A 19,505-nucleotide genomic window follows, 5' to 3' on the forward strand; every position below is an offset into this window, starting at 1 on the left:
GTTCAGGCACGCGTCTTCATTCCACGAGACTGACTTAGGACCGTAAATGGATCTACGGTCCGTAAGTCCCTTCCGTCAGCCAGGACTAAGAAAATATTTCAGCTTCCAAAAATCAGACGACGGACTTACAGTACGGACCGTAGATCGATCTACAGTCCGTCAATCCCCCTCCGTAGCTCCACACTTGAAAACTTCAAAAATCAGGTACTGGAACCCTCGCAGTATCAATCTACGGATCAACAGTACGGTCCGTAGATCAATCTACGGACCGTCAATGGCCACCGTGGTTCCACACCTTGGTCCAGGATTTCCCCTGATTTGCTTTCATACCCTTGCCTGCTGATCTACGGTCATCACCTACGGACCGTCAATGGACCTGCGGTCCGTAGATAACCTCCGTGAATGCTCTTTTTCTGCATTTCTTTCAATTGTCTCTATACTTCCGCACCTGAACATCTTTCCAGTAAAATATGATAAAAACACATAAAAAACCAATACAAAAAGGCCCTAGACACACACAACTTGTAAGTGAACTGTATTAGAAATACCGTAAACTCACGGTATATCAATGGCCTACTACGACTACTGTAAGGGATGTGAAAATTCTATCATTCAAATGAGACAATTTATTAAAAAGTTGGAAGTCGATGATAGAAAAGTGAAATTTTTGTATAAGTTTGGGCCTTATTTTGAAATAAGCTTAAGACTTTTGTCAACTGATATAGATACATATAATCTTATCCACAAAATTCCTGACAGTAGAGAGGTGGAGATATTTGTAGAGAACACAGATGAGATGTGGTTAATATTGAAGGGGCTCAACTTCAAGGTGAAGAGGGCTTGGTAGATGTTGATGTAATAGAGGAAAGTAACGCCACAAGTGAAAAATGTGAGTCATTTCATAACTCTGATTATTCCTTGGAAGGAGATGACATGATTTTTGATAAAATTGTCGACTCTACTGTTAAGTGGATTGGTGTTAGTGAAAAAATCAGAGATAACCAATTTAAAGAAAAAACTATTGAGTTTGGCGTTGCCTCCGACATGGCTAAGATTCCCAATAACAGTCAAGAAGAAGTTTGTGATGCATCAGATGATGAACTAATGACTTTGCAAGGAGATTCAGATGATGATAATTCAAAAAGATTCATTGTTTTTAATGCAAAAAGGGATCTGGAAGATCCAAAATTTGAGTTTACACTTAATATGATTTTCAATAGTAGTAAAGAGTTCAAATGGGCAGTGGAAGTGTGTGTTGTGATGATGAAAAAAGACATCAAGTTTAAAAAAAATGAAAGTAGGAGGGAAAGGACAATTTGTAAGGTATCAAACTGCAAATGGCTCATATACGCATCAAACACAAATGAAGATGAACCTTTCATGATCAAAACAATAAGCCCTGATCATTCATGTGGCAATAAAAGAGAAAATAGAACTATTGACTCTGGATTTTTGGCTAAGAAATATGCACATGAGTTCAAAATTAATCCAAGTTGGGGTGTGAAAGAATTTCAAACTCATGTGATGAGGAAGCATAGTTGCACACTCAGTAGGCATCAATCTTATAGGGTAAAAAAGAAGGCCTTAGATCTAATTACAGGGACTACAAAAGAACAATTTGATATGTTGTGGGACTATTGTGCAGAGTTAAGGAGGAGTAACCCAGGGACTACATGTATTTTGAAGTTGGATGATAATCCAAAAACAATGGGCAAAGATAGAATTTTTTTTTAAGACTCTATGTGTGTTTTGCAGCTTGCAAACAAGGATTCTTAGTTGGATGTCGACCTATAATAGGAGTTGATGGATGTCATTTGAAAGGCTACCAAAAGGGAGGGCAACTATTGACTACAGTAGGAATCGATGCCAACAACAACATGTATCCTATTGCATTCGCAATAGTGGAAGGTGAATTGAAGGAAACATGGAGCTGGTTTCTTACACTTCTTGCAAGGATCTAGGAATCTCCCAAAATTCTTTTGCTTGGACTTTCATTTTTAATAAACAAAAAAGTTTAATTCCAGCATTTGATGAGATAATTCCTGAAGTCGTACACAGATTTTGCATGAGGCATCTGTACTATAATTTTAAAAGTGAAGGTTTTGGAGGACAAGCATTGAAAGAAGTCCTATGGAAAGATTCCAGGGCAACTACAGAACCTGAATTTTCCAAGCATATGGAAGAAATGTCAAAAATAGATAAAGATGCCCCTAAGCATGGTTCATGAATAAGCCTCCCATTCATTGGTCAAGAGTTTTTTTTCTCTTTATTCACAAAGTGTGACATGTTATTGAATAATATGTGTGAGTCATTTAATAGCGTACTTCTACCAGCAAGAGATCAACATATTTTGACGATGCTTGAATCAATAAGGATCTATATGATGTCAAGACTTCAGAAGAATAGAGATAAAATGAGTAACCATAGCCACATAATCTGCCCACAAATCTTATTGAAGCTAGAGAAAAATAAGGATAAGGCTGCTGAGTGTATTGCCATTAAATCTGATGAATTTCATTACCAAATTGAGGACATTCATCTAAGATTATTCTTTGTTGATCTTAAGGAGAGGACATGTTCTTGTAAGAGATGAAACTTAACATGGATACCTTGTAATCATGCTATTGCAGCTATATGGGTTAAGAAGGATGAACCTGAAAAGTATGTTCATGAATGTTACACGGTTGAGCAGTATATGAAGAGTTATTATCCATCTATTTTGCCAATTAATAGCTCTGAGCAATGGTCTAAGACTGGGGTAGAACCACCACTGCCACCTATATATAAAGCTCAGCTAGGTAGACCAACAAAACTAAGAAAGAAAGGAAATGATGAGACAACTCAAAAAGAATCAGATCCTGGAAATAGTACCCTTTTAAAAGCGTCAAGAAAGGGCAAAAAAAAGAAATGCGGATTGTGTGGAAAAACAGGACATAATAGTAGAAAATGTCCTATTCTTATAAGAACCAATCAATTTGAGGTTCAACAACAACAAGTTCACCAGGAAGTCAGCAAAAAAGGTTCATCTACACTTAATAATGAAACAAAAGTAAGTTTTCAAAATAAGTTGAGTCCCTTTAATATTTATTAAGAGTAGCAATACTAAAAATGTTATTTCAATGTAGGTTTCAAGCACTCTTACTAAGAGCATGGCATCAGTACAGTCCAACTCCTCATTTGTGACTAAACAAATCGTAATTAGCATTTGTATTGTCTATTTATGTTGCTTGTATTGAACTTTACTAACTTAGTTTATTTTATTATGTATTGTAGGCCAGTCAACTTAACCAGCCAAGGGCACAACCTCAAATCTCACTGAGGAGTTCTGCATTCATTTTAGAAGAAATTAATGAGCATTCTAGAGAAGGTACAAGGCCACATTTCATCCAGAGAATGGGAAAACAATATGTCCCATTGTCAAGCTTACAGGAGGTGCTTTCTCAAACTAGCAAAAGAGTCGGAAATAGAGCATATGTTAAGAAGAAAAATGTTCCTTAAATACAAGCCAAAAAATCTCTCATGACAATGGGTGCATGAGTTTAGATTGTTCTCTTTCCTATTGACTTTGAAGTTGTTTTTGCTTTGGTGACATGTTTTTGTTTCCTCTTAAAACTAGATGCAACTTAAACAGTTTGATTTTATTCTTGATTTGAACTTTTTGCAGATGACTATAGTAAGATCACATGCATCAATTCACTCTTTTAACAATAAAAAGATTGTTATGTTTCTACATATCCAAAAAAATGTATTGAAAGAGCACCGGAGGAAGATTCACAGCCTAAAACTCGACCCTTCTATCTCCTAATTTATTTTCCCGCATCTACACACCATTCAAGATAATGCAAAACTTATAGTACAATCTTACATCAAACAATCCAATAAGTTAATATCTAGAATCAGTTTTTTCACTATCACACTTTACAAGTAAAATACATAATACCAACACTTTTGTAATGCATATTGTCTCTTCACAATCAAGATAAATAATTTCACTCGAGCACTACAAAAACAGTGCAAACTTTACAATTAACCACATTTTACTGATTTTTAGTGAGACAGGACATTTGAATGTTGATAACTATTAGTTTTACTATTAATCAATCTGCAATACTACAAAGTGAAAGATACATTCGCAAACAACAAGGATCCCATCGAAATCCGAGAGGTAAAGAAATTATTGGACCTGCAGGCTCAGACCTTTCATTTCCTGCACCTTCAAAAGGGGTTACTACAATTTTAATAGGGATACAAATAGATTTAGGCACCTTCAAAATGTTGATAGCTATTACTCTATTAGTTTCACTATTAATCAATCTACAATACTACAAAGTGAAAAATACCTTCGCAAACGACAAGAATCCCGTCGAAATCCGAGAGGTAAAATAATTATTGGACCTGCAGGCTCAGACCTTTCATTTCCAGCACCTTCAAAAGGGGTTACTGCAATTTTAAAAGAGATACAAATAGATTTAGGAAAAAGAAAAAGTGATTTCCCAAAAAGTAATTCATCACACCCATACTCATCAGACTAGAGTTGTCATGCACACACCATTTATACTTTAGAAGAGAATAAAATCTTCAAGTATGTAAGTATATTACCTGAATTTGAAAGCTTAAGCAAATATCAGTGAAAATGTGGAGTTGAAGAATCAAAATCGCTTGGCCGAATTGGTAAGGCGAAATCGAAAAGATTTAGCTCATATCTCGAGTTGAAGAAGAACTGAAAAGAAATCTCAAAAATTGATTCAATTGAAACAAAAATCACTTCAATATGAGCTCCATCGTATATTTTCCTTTAGTATTAAATCAATTTTTAGGGAGCTCTACATTTGATTTTTAAGAGAGAGAAAGAGATAAGATAGGAGAGATGACACACTTATGTATTTTCATGTGATTCTAAGAGAGAGAAAGAGGTAAAGAATTAAAAATAAAGGCGAAAGTAAAAGTAAATGCAATGTATGCCATGGTAATTCTGACAGTATGCTAGCACATGAATCTAGAGTAAATTTAAATGATAAAAGAATTATTTTATTATACACTAAATAAAGTAGGATAGCTAATACTTAATAGTACCAGAATTACCCTTTCCGTTAATAAGTGATTTGTTAACAAAGTTAACATTTCTTAGTAATTAGAACAAAATCGCTCAGTCAAGTTAATTCAAGGTTAAATGTGCACAGTCAAATATCACTGGGATTAAAAGTGAAATTAGGCAATAACACAGGGATTAAAAACGCCATTTTCCCTTTTTTATAATATACAGGCCAAAGTTTTTAATTAATCTCACGTCACCATCTCACTACTCTAGTTAGTACTCCCTTCGTCCCTATTTACTTGTCCATATTTCCTCTTTTAGATGTCCCTATTTACTTGTCCATTTTGACAAATCAAGAAAGGACAAAAAAAAATTCCTATTATACCCTAATTTAAACTTCTTGAAAATTTAAACTTCCCCCAACATTGATTAGTTATCTTGAATAAATTTATTTTGGAATCATAATTAATAAGGGCAAAATTATAACTTCACTATGCTAATCATTGTTGCCTTAATATGTGTCATTTCTAAAGTGGACAACTAAATAGGACAGAGGGAGTAGTTACTATACTAGTTATATACTTTGGGTAGAGAGAAGCATTTTGGGGGTCGGTTATCTATAGACCTCAATTAACTTAATCGAAGGGAATCTTGTTCATAATAGTTCTTTGTAATCCAATTTATCTGGCAAAATAATTGTTACAACTTCTCTTCAGTCTTGTTTGCGGAACGGTTGTACAAATTGAATCGCTTCTCGACTAGGCTTCAGAAAGCAAAACCCATTAACAACACCATATTCAGGTACCTCACCGATCGACATCATTTGTTCTCTCATTTGTCCCTATTTAGTTGTCCATTTTGACAAATCAAGAAAGGACAAAAAAAAATTCCTATTATACCCTAATTTAAACTTCTTGAAAATTTAAACTTCCCCCAACATTGATTAGTTATCTTGAATAAATTTATTTTGGAATCATAATTAATAAGGGCAAAATTATAACTTCACTATGCTAATCATTGTTGCCTTAATATGTGTCATTTCTAAAGTGGACAACTAAATAGGACAGAGGGAGTAGTTACTATACTAGTTATATACTTTGGGTAGAGAGAAGCATTTTGGGGGTCGGTTATCTATAGACCTCAATTAACTTAATCGAAGGGAATCTTGTTCATAATAGTTCTTTGTAATCCAATTTATCTGGCAAAATAATTGTTACAACTTCTCTTCAGTCTTGTTTGCGGAACGGTTGTACAAATTGAATCGCTTCTCGACTAGGCTTCAGAAAGCAAAACCCATTAACAACACCATATTCAGGTACCTCACCGATCGACATCATTTGTTCTCTCATTTTTTGTTTTTGTTCTTCGTTCAAGATTATCTTTTTGGGTGATCAATTTGTTGGGATTTCTGAATTATTGCTTCTGTTTCATCGGACTAGGGAGATTGATGGTAGAAAATGTTTTTTTTCTTTTTCTGTTGTTAAAATTGACTAAAATATATAGAAAGACAAATATGGAGAAGGTAGGAAATCAGTCTTTGTGGTATAAAGTTTAAAACTAGCCGCTAATGCTTTAGCCTGTAGCCTATATGTTCTGTTCATCATAATGACTCAGTGTGAACTCTTGGATATTAGTTGGTTATGTTACCTATCCTAAAAATTAATTTTCAAGAGTTAGGTGACCTTATTAGTAAAACCTGCAACTCTTGATTATCATTTATTCTTTTGTTGTTGTTTAGATATGACATTTCTGTTTCGGGAAATCAAACTAGAACATTTTTGCCTACAATTGTGGCATTATAGTGTCATTAATAAAAAGAAAAAGTACCTGAGAGGTCTTTAATGTAATCGAAATATTTCCAGACAAAGGGGACGGCAGCAGCATGCAATACCATACAAAGGTAAAATAGATTACCCAACCGTAAATTCTCCCAAATATATTAGCTTTTCAATAGGCCTACTAGCCTTGAATTTGACGTTTGTCGTAATATGTTGTGACTGGTGCGTTTTTCATTCTATTTTTCCTTTTGTTATGTGTGTGAGATGGTTTTTGGTGATTTTAGGATACATCAGTGAACTTCTAATGGGAGGACACTCGGTTCTATGTGCTGATGGTCTCATCACACCTGAATCTTCACATTTGATGCAAGGTGCTGAGGATGCAGGATCCTCAGGGGGGAGTTCTTACTCTCACAGAGTTGTTCCGTCAATCTCTGGTGAGGAAGAAGAAGAACCAGAAGCTGGATTTGAAGAAGAGCCATTAGTTCAAACTGTGGAATGCCGAATTGAAAATTTGAAGATTCCTTGTAGTTGTAGTGGTAGCTTGAAGGTATCATTGTAAAGTTGAGTACTTTTTGTTCTTATTGTTGAATTAGCCACTGAATATTGATATCAGTGGTGCTTGTGCATGTAAATGTCAATCATGTTGATCCTACTTTTGTCTAGTATCTCAATAATATTTTTTTAAAGAACTCGAGGTTGTCAGGTATTGACATTAACAAAAGCTTATAATATGTGCTTTCCACCCAGCTAAGTCTTCTCTTTCTTACCTGCTAACCCCTAGGATGGGAAGTAGGTCCCTTGTTTTTCATCAGTATCTCTAGTTGTATTTATTTGTTGGTAAGGGTAATCTGCTTACATATTTTGTACCCTGGAAGCGACACTTTGCTCCACTCCTTTCATTTATACTTTAAGCACGATTGCTATAGTATATACTTCCTCGACCACTTTATGTTGCTCCCTTTTGGTAATAGGCATAAATATCCCCGCTCTACTTTTGTATTCCTGCTATGGACACTAAGCTCCTTTTCGTTGTTGTCCACCTAGGTTCTTTTACTTGGTTATTGAAGAACATTGTTATCCTTGAGCTAGTTGCTTTTCTTTTTCTTTTTAATCTCTTTTGTTTGCATTCATTCTTGTTCTTTGGTTTGATTCAATAACATCAAGCAAATATTAGTTAGGTTTGATCATTGTTGCAATTGATACTTTGTTACCTCACTCTAAGACCTGTTAGTTATTCTGAAATAAAGTGACCACTTGTTTAGGAGTTAGCAAGCGGCTTCTGTATAGGTCTCGCAGTGCGAAGAACATATTTAGGGGGTGTTTGGATTGGCTTTTTTTAAGTAGCTTATAAGCTAAAAGCTGAAAGCCATAAGTTGGTTGTACCCAACTTTTGGGTTTTAGCTTCTTTTTGTACTTTCTTAGCATGAAAAAATTGCTTATAAGTATTTTTTGTGTTTCCCAAACATCTCCAAAAATAAAAAAGAGCTTAAAAGCCAAAATCTACCTAAAATAAGTCCATCCAAACACCCTCTTACTAACATTTCTACACCAAAACACATTCAACGCCATTGCTTTTGTGCAGGTTGCCATGTTCATGTTCCTGTTTGTCAACTGTTTTGAAGCCCCATGGGAGATAACGGTCCTGTTTAGATATAGTTGGGTGTTTGTGTGCTAAGCATAAGATAGAAGGCTTATTTACTCAAATGACCTACTAAAGCCGAAGAATGCTTTGCTTTGTCAAGTTGCAAAATGATTTTGTATACTAATTCATTAATTTATAATTAATAATATGGAGGATGCTCACATAGTTGACCTCGTATGATGTGGGGTCAAGGTGTATTTATTGATTAATTGGTTTTACTTCCCTTGAATTAGCCTTATTTCAAAGTTCTAAGAATTATAGATGAACATGTTTTATCTGCCATTTGTGTACTTATGGGCTTTCACCGAACGACTGACTGTTTCTTTTCTTTCTCGTGTATACTGCCTGCAATTTTCCACATATCCAGTATGCTCATAGGAAATGTGTTCAGATATGGTGCAATGAGAAGGGAGATATAATTTGCGAGATCTGTCATCAAGTAATCCGTCGTATCCTTATTAGTCACCTGATGGCATTTTGAATTTCGAGTAAGAGGATTTCTCCCATACCAAAAGAATTTTGGACATAGGGTGACTGAGTGAGTTGAAGGATTGTTAGATAGAATAATAGGCTTCAAAATTATTTGACATGTGCCTGTGTGTCCCTTTTCCAATGCACTTTCATTGCCGGTTTGGGAGGCTTCCCAGCCTATGCAGCACATGAATTGTGCCTTGCTTTTTCATTTTTTAACCATTCAGAAATTTGGGTACTTCAATTACAAATATGGATGTCAGGGGCCACTCCCTAAAAGACTTTCTTGTACTGTCACACTTAGTAATTTGTGCCAAGTGATATGTTCACTTAGATAATTCTCTCTAACCTGCAGCCCTACCACCTGGATATACTGCTCCACCACTGCCTCCTCCCTCTGAAGAAACTGTCATTGACATCAGGTACTATCAGGTCATAGTTATTTCCTGACTTGGTATGTCAAAATTTTGAATCATTGTTCCAATCATTCCTTTTTAATCCTTATAGAGTGTTTCTCTGAGTGAGATTTTTGGTATTTACATTTCAATATAGGTATTTAGGAGTTTTTTTAAGCTCTTTAGAGACGTACATGCCACTAGAAAATACAGAGAACTTCTAGTACCTTTTTATTTTATTTTTAATAATGTTGTCCTGAGATGAGTTTAAATTGATAAACAAGGTAGTGATGATTCATATAGCCTACCCAAATTTTTTTTGGAAATGAGGCATAGTAGTTGTTGTACTCTGAGATACAGATGTAGGTGTGTATAAAACCTTGGGAATATAAGCTTTCAGCTTTTTGTATTGAGACCTTTCCCTTTATTCGATAATATGATATTCTAAGCTTCTGGTTGATTGTATAACATTTTTAATCATATTACAGTGGTGAACAGAAACTCTTCACTAACTAAAGTCCATCCATGTTATTCGTTTTTGAATTTCCATCAGTTTATGAAGCTGATCGGCAATATTACTAAGTAAACGAATTTCCCTTCATTTTTATTAGTGCATTGATTTTCATTGTATTGAAAATGAAAGTGGGACTCAGGCATATTCAGACCTTTTTATAGGGAAAGAAAGATCTTCACTAACATGAACTAGTTTTATTTTTGTTAACCAAGGAGAGCAGCTTTTTAAGTTCATTATTGTTTTCAATAATCTATTCTAGTATGTTGTTTACTGTGTTTCGATTATCACATTATTTTATTGTTGTTTTCTGCTCCTTTTGGGTAGGCTTTGCACTGTTACCTTGTTACTCGCCATATTCTCTTCACTGCCTCCTTATTTGTACCTGAATTTGTTGCACTTGACCTAAGGATCTTTCAGAAATAGCCTCTCTACCTCCTCGAGGTAGTGGTAAGGTCTGTGTACATTCTACCCTCCCCATACCTCACTTGTGGGATTTCACTGGATATGTTGTTGTTGTTGTAAGGGTTTTATGACATGTTGAGCTTTTTTATCTTTCAGTTTTCTTCAAAATACACTATTAGTGCATAGTTTGGTTAATCTGGAGAATCCCTTTTTTTTTGTACCAGTTTTTGTTGTTAACACTACCTTTAAGCCTTTGCTTCTTCCACTGATTTAGTGGACCATAGTGGGTATATTTTTCCTTCTTTCTTCTATGGTGTTATTGGTTATTGATGCTTCTCCACTTGCAGCCTTGCAGTACTCTTGTGGTCCCAGACCTAGAGCATTCCAAACATGTTAGCATACCCTTTTGATGCGATTAGCTGAAAATCTTGTGTTCTATGTCACTAATGGCCTCATCCATGTGAAATTTTCTTTCAGTGGTGGCTGGACAGTGGCTGGCACTCAGCTCAATTTAAATGACCCTCGACTTCTTTCGATGGCTATCACAGAACGCCATCTTCAAGAGGCTAACCATGACGAATATGTTGATGCAAGTGCTAGTGGAGCTGCATTTTGTCGTTCCGCTGCTTTGTTTGTGAGCTACTGTAACTATCTGATGTAATTAAAACTGGTTCTGTTGTTACATGCTAATATAGGGTAGTGGGAATGTGGGAATATGCATTAGAAACCATTCATATGGCTGATATCAAGAAGATCAGGAATTTTTCCTTTGGGGAGGAGAATACCTTCTTAATTTTTTGAAAATTTGAAATTTCCTGCTAAGAAGTGGCATAATGGTATGTAAGACGAGATCTGAGTGTAGTTGGAGGAATACGGTGATCAGATTTCATGGAAATTGCATTCTTGTAATCTGTCCCTGATTTTAGAGAAGAAGACAAGGAAGATTTTCTTCACTGAGTATCCAAAAAAAAAAAATCTTAAAAAATGACTTTTTCGCCCTTAACTAATAAAGAAGATTAAAAAATGTGTCCACCAGTGGCTGTGTGTATATTCATGTTCATTTTCTTTAAAGTGGAAATGTGCAGTAGGAAGGCAGAGGGTGAAGATCCTGTGCTGTAATTCGTGCTTTTTTTCTCTTTTCTCCTTCTGTGCTCCGTCTTTTTTCCTACTTACTACCCTTTTTTCCCTCTGGTTTTAAAAATATTCAGAGATGACATTCACTTTCTGCCTAAATGTGTTTAAAGGTCTTTAGTGTGTGTAGGGAACGTAGTCCTGCTCATTTAGGGATGTCAAAATTAGGAAAACTAGGTAAGTATTTTTAATGTGTCAGAAAATTGTGGATGGGGTAATAAAAACATGCTTAAGTCTTTTGTTTTAGGTTGTTCCTTCGTTCTAAAGCTACCTTTACCCTATTTGAAGCTTGTGTCATGATCTTGGTAACCTTATTGAATGATGTGTTTTATCCTGCAGTTAATGGCCCTCCTCTTACTGAGGCATGCTTTTGAAAATGGCGAAGGTGATGACGAGGATGTTTCCGCTTTTTTCTCTGTAAGTGGATGATAAAATGAAACTCTCTTTTCTGTGGTGACTATATGACACATCCATAGAAGTAAATAGCGTGTGACATTAATGATCTTGTTGATCCTTGACACAGCTCTTTTTGCTCCGTGCTGCTGGTTTTCTTTTACCTTGCTTCATCATGGCTTGGGGTATCAGTATATTGCAGCGTCGAAGACAAAGACAGGATAGAGGTTTTGCTGGTTTTCATAAATTCTCAGAAGGCTATTAACATGTGTATCTTCATTCTTGCAATTCTAGTGATATATGTTTATGCATAATGCAAAAGGCTTGTGCAAAATGATGTGTGTGTTTGAATAATATTTATACATTAATGCCTTGCGAAGCGCTGGGCCCATGCATTTGTAATTTAAAAACTAGTCTAAAGTTGGAGTAGTTATCGCTTATTAATGCTCCATGGTAAACCAGCTATAGTGATAACCATCTTTTGCTGTCTTATGGGTTTTGTATGAAATGGAAAACTTCTATTCTTTCTTTTACTAATTAGTTATGTTTTTAGAAAAAAGTTCATTTTTAGTTTTGAACTTCCCTACTTCAAAAGAACTCAATCTAATTCCGCCATACATCTTTATTGTCACGGCCAAAGATTCACACCTAGCTGTGTTGGTATCCAACACTCCTAAGTTAGGCAAACCAATGATTCGGTAATCAACTCAACTTATTCCCAATGATTAGAAACGTAGTCCAAATCATGAAATCATATAATATCTAAGTCTGATGGATAAAAACAACGCGAAAGCAATCCAAACATGTTCCAGAAACAGGTGATAGTAGTCATGAGCATCTAAGAATAAAAATAATATAACATTGTCTGAAATAAGTACAAAATCTGTACGAAAGTGAATAAAACAAAAATGATACCGTAAGCTACCATGAACTATCTGATAATTCACCACAAGAATCACGCCCGGGGAACAGTGGTACAAGAATTCAAATATGCGGGAAAAGAGAGGGGTGAGTACGGGGAGTACTCCGTAAGTATCATTGACTATCCCCAAGAGAGTAGTGAATAGACAAGCATTGAACAAAAACAGTCGTTTTACCATGAGCCTGTGCAATAAAATAAGAAAGCAGCTAGAAATATATATACTCCAAACAGTATAATAACTCAACAGGTTCAATTTCACAGATGAAGCACAAAAGATACGCCTTAAAAACTCAAAAATAATAATCACATAGCAGTTATCAATCATGAAATACGTTGAAGGGCCAAACTTTATTCAGTACGACACCCCACCAGGTACCTCAAATCACAAAAACACTTCCATTAACTAGCATGCATCTGCCTACATGGGACAACCACAATCTCAGCAAACCAGAACCAACATGCACACCACATGGGAGGTACCAAGTCACGGTGACTCAGGAGCAATGGATCCAAATCCACCCACACACAATTTGATCATATCAATGATTCGATGGACTCAACGGCCCCTATATCACGACGTCAACATCTGACTTGTAATAGTTCTCACAAATCTGTGTATCCACCGGACTCTCAAAAGTCCACATCATTGTCTCAAACCGAACTCTACTCTCACTGTCCTCAATGTCCACCCACAACTGTCCTCAATGAGAGAGAATGCTTGACAACCATGGGCTCAGCCGATTAACACAACCGAGTATGACTGTCAGATGGGGGTGGTGCAGAATAGAGTTTCCATGCAAGTTACTGATCAGAGAGAGACCTTGCTACGCTGGATGGCTGGGCACATTGCTGAGGAGGGGGTAAATGCTGAGTGGGTCCGTGACATGACCCAGCCTATAAAAAAGGCTACTCTCAACTTTGCAGCCAAGTTTTGGTGGTCTATCATCCGGGCCAGATTGTCCCCCACATTAGTTGTTAATATATTGACTTGGGATCGAGCTGTGATGCTAGCTTCGTTGATAGTGGGGCACGAGGTAGATTTCTCCCAGATTCTGATAGCCGAGATTCATGAGAGGGTTTTCTGAGAGAAGACCACTTTACCATTCCCTTGTCTAATCTTTCGCCTATGTAGAGAGGCTATTGGTCCTGTTTGGGGTTGTCATAGGTTGATAGAGGTACCAAGACGGTCGATGTTGGTTTGATACGGGATGATGCAACCCCTATAGTTCCACGGAGGGGTATCCCATTTGATTTACCGCCAATGGGCGAGACACTTGCTCCTGACAAGACAGATGAAGGAACCATTCCTTCCCCTACTAAGGAGCATGATGTGACTGCTCCACCTTCCACTTTATCCGGCCTGGCTGCGAGCACACCACGTGCTCCTACTCTACAGGGTTTGTCATGCTGCTACTAGCCAGAGTCTAGAAATTGGAGACTCAAATGGTGACTCTCTTGCAGCATATTAGGCTATGGATGAGGAAGTTCGTAGAGGAATCAGAGGTTCAGACTGAGAAGGGTGTTGAGGTGAAGATACAGGCAGTGCACTGGAGGATTGATGCTTTTGAGCTCTGGATATTGGAAAAGTCTCAACCTGGCATATTGTGGATCTAGTTGTGTTCCAGCCGAGTTGGCCTAACTTCGGGCCGATGTTGATGCTTTGGCCGCTAGTGATGCTGATGTCTCGGAGCCTGCCCCAAAGGAGGATGCTGGAGATGTAGTGCTTAATGCACTATTTGGTGAGGATGAGCCTACTATAAACCCTTCTCGTGCGGCTGGAAAACACACACGGGCTTTGGATTGTACTATGGATACGGAGGAGGAGCGGAGAGCTTAGAAGGAGGAGAAGTAGCAGTTTTTAAGGCGGTGAATAGATAGTCGCTACTTGATGAGGAGATGTGACAACTTAGAGACAGGGAGTTGGCTGCTGGTGCATCAACTTCGAGGGGCACTACTGATGGTGTTCCCCCCGTTATAGTTGAGGGCGTCATTGAGGGCGTCACTCATGTTGACCTAGAGGGTTCAGGGCTACCGGACCCACCCGCTTCTTGATTGGTCTTCGGCGCTTATGCGCCACAAGTTCGCCTCACCCTATGTTTTATTTCTTTTGTGCATTGGGGGCATTGCACTATAATTTTTGTGGGAGTGGGGTGAGTGGATTGTGTTAGGGTGAAGTCTGAATAACCCAACTCACAATCCTTCCTTGGGGTTTTCTTGCCTCTGTTATTTTTCCTCAAGGAACTGTTTAATTTCTATTAAACCGGCATGTCTAGGATAGTATAAGTGTAGAAGTAGACTAGAATGAAAGCATATTGGCAAAAGAGCATGAAAAGTGATACCCCTCAAATTTTTTATATGTGTTGTACTTGTGTGCTTGATAAGTTGAATGTGTAGGATCTTTGTATGACATGATAGAAATCGATTAGAAAATATGGCTTAAGCTATAACATGAACCAGATACATTGATGATTCGATAGTCAAACAAGGTGTCATGTGTGTGTGTGAGATTGTTTGTATATTCATAGAGTACGTGTCAATCTAGAACTTGCCCCGTTGGTCTTGCTAAGATGATTAAACTGGAAATTGGGACTTAAGCCTAAAAACAACCAACTAAAAGAATAAATTGCTCCCTTCGATTCAAATGTTTGAGCCTAAAGAATACCATTCTTCCAATACACCCAATTCATTTTCCCTAAAAATATTTTGTAACTCTGTTTTTGCCCTGGTCCCTCCTTGGACATTGTGTACCTCAACTCAAGCTAAAATCCTAAGTTGAGGGTGGCTACCACAAAGTTATACCTTGATTTTGGCCCTGGTCCTTCCTAGTACATTATGCAACTCAACTCATGCTAATCATCTAAGTTGAGGGTGGCTATTATGAAGGAAAACAAGAAAGAAAGTGTGTGAAAAGAGTCGTGTGTAGAGAAAATAAAGAAAAATGAGTAAAGATGTTGAGAGCGGTGTGAATGAACAAAAAGAAACAAAAGAATGAAAAAGCGTAAATAAAAAGATGAAGAAAAGATGAATCAAACAAGAAAATCAAGTCAAAGTCACACTCAAGCTTCAATGAATCATAAGGAGAAGAGCATGGTGAAATAATGATTGAAATCCCTTCAATTGCACTAGTTAACCAAGTGGTGAAGCTACGGAATCGCGTTCACCTCCGTGATTGTGCAGAGGAAACCCAGATGGTCCCCTTCTTAATTGCGATAGGGAAGTACCAGCTTCCATCCTTTTACCGCAATCATATCTGACAGCTGCATAACAAAAAGTCTGCATCATTACACTTCCCAAATGCACCAAGGCACCCCCAAGCCCCTCAGGTCCCAAAAATCACGTGGGGCGCTAAAACCTAAAATGAAGGATTGGGTTGTTACATCTATCCCTAGTCAATGTTAAGCATTTAAGCTTTTCAAATGGTGATGCAAAACACAATTGAAGAATTGTTATATACATGGGGAAAGTCACTAGCTTTGTACATGGGAGGAATCATCATAGCTACTTTGAAGCTGCCCAAATTGAAGCTCTGGGATCGCACCTAAAGGGTAACGGGTGCGGGTTTCCCTTGTCATCAGAAAAAAAAAAAAAAGTTTGAGGCTCTGAGTGATATCCACATTTCATTTTCACAAAAAAAATCTATAATTTGTCTCAGATCATTTTGGGTGTAGATTCAATCAGTTTGGTAAAAGTGAAATGCGATCAGTTTGCTAAAAGGGAACACCAAACTGTAATTAGTTCGGTTTGGGACATGATTTGGATTTCTCCGAGCAAAAAGAAAAAAAGAAAAATAATGGAGCTGCAAATGGACCCAGACCTCTTTTTTTCTCTCTTAATTTTTCAAAGTTTTGTACTCTATACGTAATTTCTCTCCTATAAGTCGGCTAATGCAATACCTTGTACGTTGTGCCTGCTTATTATTATTATTATTATTATTGTTGTTGTTTTTGTTATTGTTATTGTCATTTGTAATAAGAGAACCTTACTGTGTCTTGTATTCAACATACATAAAATACAATGGACCGTCTCAAGGATGATTTTCACCCTCGAGTTTGTTGAAGAGCGTCATGGCATCCCTTCTTCCTGGATCTCTTCTGTCATTATCCTTTACTCCTCCTTCCAAGCCTGCTCAATCATCATCCTTTCTCCTTCAAGCTTCTCCATTGGTGACTGCCATACCTGCACAAATAGTTCCTTTTATGAGTATGCTTATCCATTCTCTCCTTCCAGTGCATCTTAACCCTCAGCTGCTACTGAAAGAATTCTTTAAGCATACTTTAATTATTATCAATAGTATTACGAGTGTTGTTAATACTTCCTAAGCTGAATGATCACAAAAGTTTGTCTGCGATCTTTGTTCTTGGCCATTTCTCTTTTTTCGATCTTCCTTTGTGGAAGCAATATTTATTTTCGCTACTTTAACGCTCCCATAGGCATTACCTTCTTCGTCTTCTGAGACTTCCTCTGAAGATTTATCCCTACTTGTTGTCTAAGGCCTCATCCTTTCCTGTTGGGATGGGAACCATCCTTGGTGTCGAGTTGTAGCAGATGTACGTTATACTTTCTGTAAGTAGTGCATACAGATGATTAAAAAAAGTCGCAATTATCCGCCATCATCTGTGTCAGATGTTTCTTTACCCTTGCATGGACAAGATATATCATTGAACATTTCTCCTGATTCTCTCTCCATCTTAGCAGCTACCATCTCCCAAAGATACTTTCAATTGCTATGCTTAGCTGAATTGAACTCCCCCTCAAGCTCACCCCAAGTAGTTGTGAAATCCCTGGTCTTCTGATTACTCCACAGAACGTTCATCCCATTTAGGAAACTCATTCTCTTCTCAAACCACCAAGGTTGGAACCACCGGTGGCTGAAGTGGAGATTTAGTCGGGAAGGAAGTGGTGGGAAGTTGAGGAAGCATCAAACGTTGGGTAAATGCTCTGTGTTCAATTTGGACTTTTGTCAAAACCTCCACAAATTTAAAAAGTACTACAAATCATATGGAAATATGATCAAGATGGTCCTTAATGTATATAGGTTTATTATTTTAGTCCTTAATATATATTACTTGACAAAAGCAGTCCCTAATGTATAGGGCTGTGCAAAATTCAGGTCAAACCAATAACCCGAACCAAAAACTGGGTTATTGGGCTAATGGGTCAGGATATTGGGTTAATGGTTCGGGTGTTGGTTTATCATATCATGATATTGGATAATCGGTTCGGGTGTCGGTTTGGCTAAGGTGAATTTCGGGCCACCAATAACCTGATATGAAACCGTTAATATTTGAGGCCCTTTTAGAAATGTTAAATCTTAAGCCCAGTTTAAAATTAGGGCTCATAGCCTAAAACCTCACTTCTTAGTTCTTACACCTCCCTTTTCATTCTCAGTCCTCAATCGTTATAATTCTCACTTCTTAGAAGAACTCAAAAGTAGATTCTCAATCCTCAGTCCTCACATCACTCCTCGGACCACATCGTCGTCTATTCAGGCCTGCTAGCACGGTAGCACCTGGTGGTTGGTAAGTCTCAAATACTCACTTTCATAGTTTCATTAGCCAACTATTTGTAGTTCTTGTTTAGCCTTTATTTATGTTCTGCCTTTGTTTTTAGTTCTTGTTCAAACTTTAGGCCTTTTTTAGTTCCTTCAACAATCAACAATTCATCCACCTTTAATATGAACCAGTTCAATCAATGATTATTTTATATCTTTTCGCAGTCTTAAGTCTCTGGTGAAGTATCATGACTGAAAGTATCTTAATTGATAAGGTTGTTGGTGAAAGTGGAGCTTCAAATTCAAATGTAATATATGAAACTCAAATTGTTGAGTCCAATGTAAAGAAACAAAGGAAAAAAGGTCTCGTGCTTGGGATCATTTTACTCATAAAATTGATTCTGATGGAACTAGTAAGGGTGTTTGCAACTATTGTAAGAAAGAGTATTGTGCTGACTCAAAGGGACATAGTACGAAGGGATGCTTACTCATCTGTCCAAATGCCAAAAGATGCCTTGTAATATTGATATTAAACAAGCAAAATTAGCATTTCAACCAGTTATATGGGGGAACAAGGGTGATGTAATTGTTGTTCCATGGAATTTGATCAAGAAAAGTGTAGGAAGGCTTTGTGTCGTATGGTAATTCTTGATGAACTTCCTTTCATATTTGTTGAAAAGGAAGGTTTTAAACAATATATGAAAGTAGCACAACCTTGTTTCCGCATTCCTTCTCGTACCACTGTGACTCGCGATTGCTTTGATCTTTTTGATGAAGAGAAACATAAAATGATAACTCTTTTTAAGGAAACATAACATAGAGTGTGTTTAACCACGGATACTTGGACTTCCATTCAAAGAATCAATTATATGGTTATTACAGCTCATTGGATTGATAAAAAATGGACTTTGCATAAAAGAATAATAAGCTTTTGTCCAATTTCTAGTCATAGAGGTGAAGATCTAGCAAAGTCTATTGGTAAGTGTTTGCACGAGTGGGGATTACATCAGATTTAGACTGTTACAGTTGATAATGCTAACTCAAATAATGTGACAGTTACTGAGTTGTCTAAGCAATTGACTAAGTGGGGGACCAACATTATAGGTGGTAATCACCTTCACGTGAGGTGTATGGCTCGTATTGTGAACCTTATTGTTCAAGATGACATAAAAGAAATAAATGTGTCTATTGAACGAGTTAGGCAAGCAGTGAGATACATTAGACAATCCCCGACTAGGTGGAAAAAGTTTCAAGAATGTTGTGAAGATGAATATCTTGTTAAAAAATCTTTGTGCTTGGATGTTCCTACAAGCAAATTGATTGGTTTA

General features: G+C 37.1%; 1 protein-coding gene and 1 pseudogene across 1 annotated transcript; both read left to right on the plus strand.

Moving 5' to 3' along the window:
• Positions 1-1,044: 1,044 nt before the first annotated feature.
• Positions 1,045-3,523, plus strand: LOC102587799 (uncharacterized; annotated as a pseudogene).
• Positions 3,524-7,117: 3,594 nt separating this feature from the next.
• LOC102588122 (uncharacterized) lies at positions 7,118-12,204 on the plus strand. Its single transcript, XM_015304101.1, has 7 exons — positions 7,118-7,363; positions 7,410-7,443; positions 8,868-8,897; positions 9,285-9,351; positions 10,718-10,874; positions 11,711-11,788; positions 11,895-12,204. The coding sequence occupies exons 1-7, from the start codon at positions 7,118-7,120 to the stop codon at positions 12,027-12,029; spliced, it is 747 nt and encodes a 248-aa protein (XP_015159587.1). The 3' UTR covers positions 12,030-12,204.
• The last annotated feature ends 7,301 nt before the right edge of the window (positions 12,205-19,505 follow it).

This window comes from Solanum tuberosum, unplaced genomic scaffold (genome assembly GCF_000226075.1).
Source record: "Solanum tuberosum cultivar DM 1-3 516 R44 unplaced genomic scaffold, SolTub_3.0 scf00493, whole genome shotgun sequence".
Classification (NCBI taxonomy): domain Eukaryota; kingdom Viridiplantae; phylum Streptophyta; class Magnoliopsida; order Solanales; family Solanaceae; genus Solanum; species Solanum tuberosum.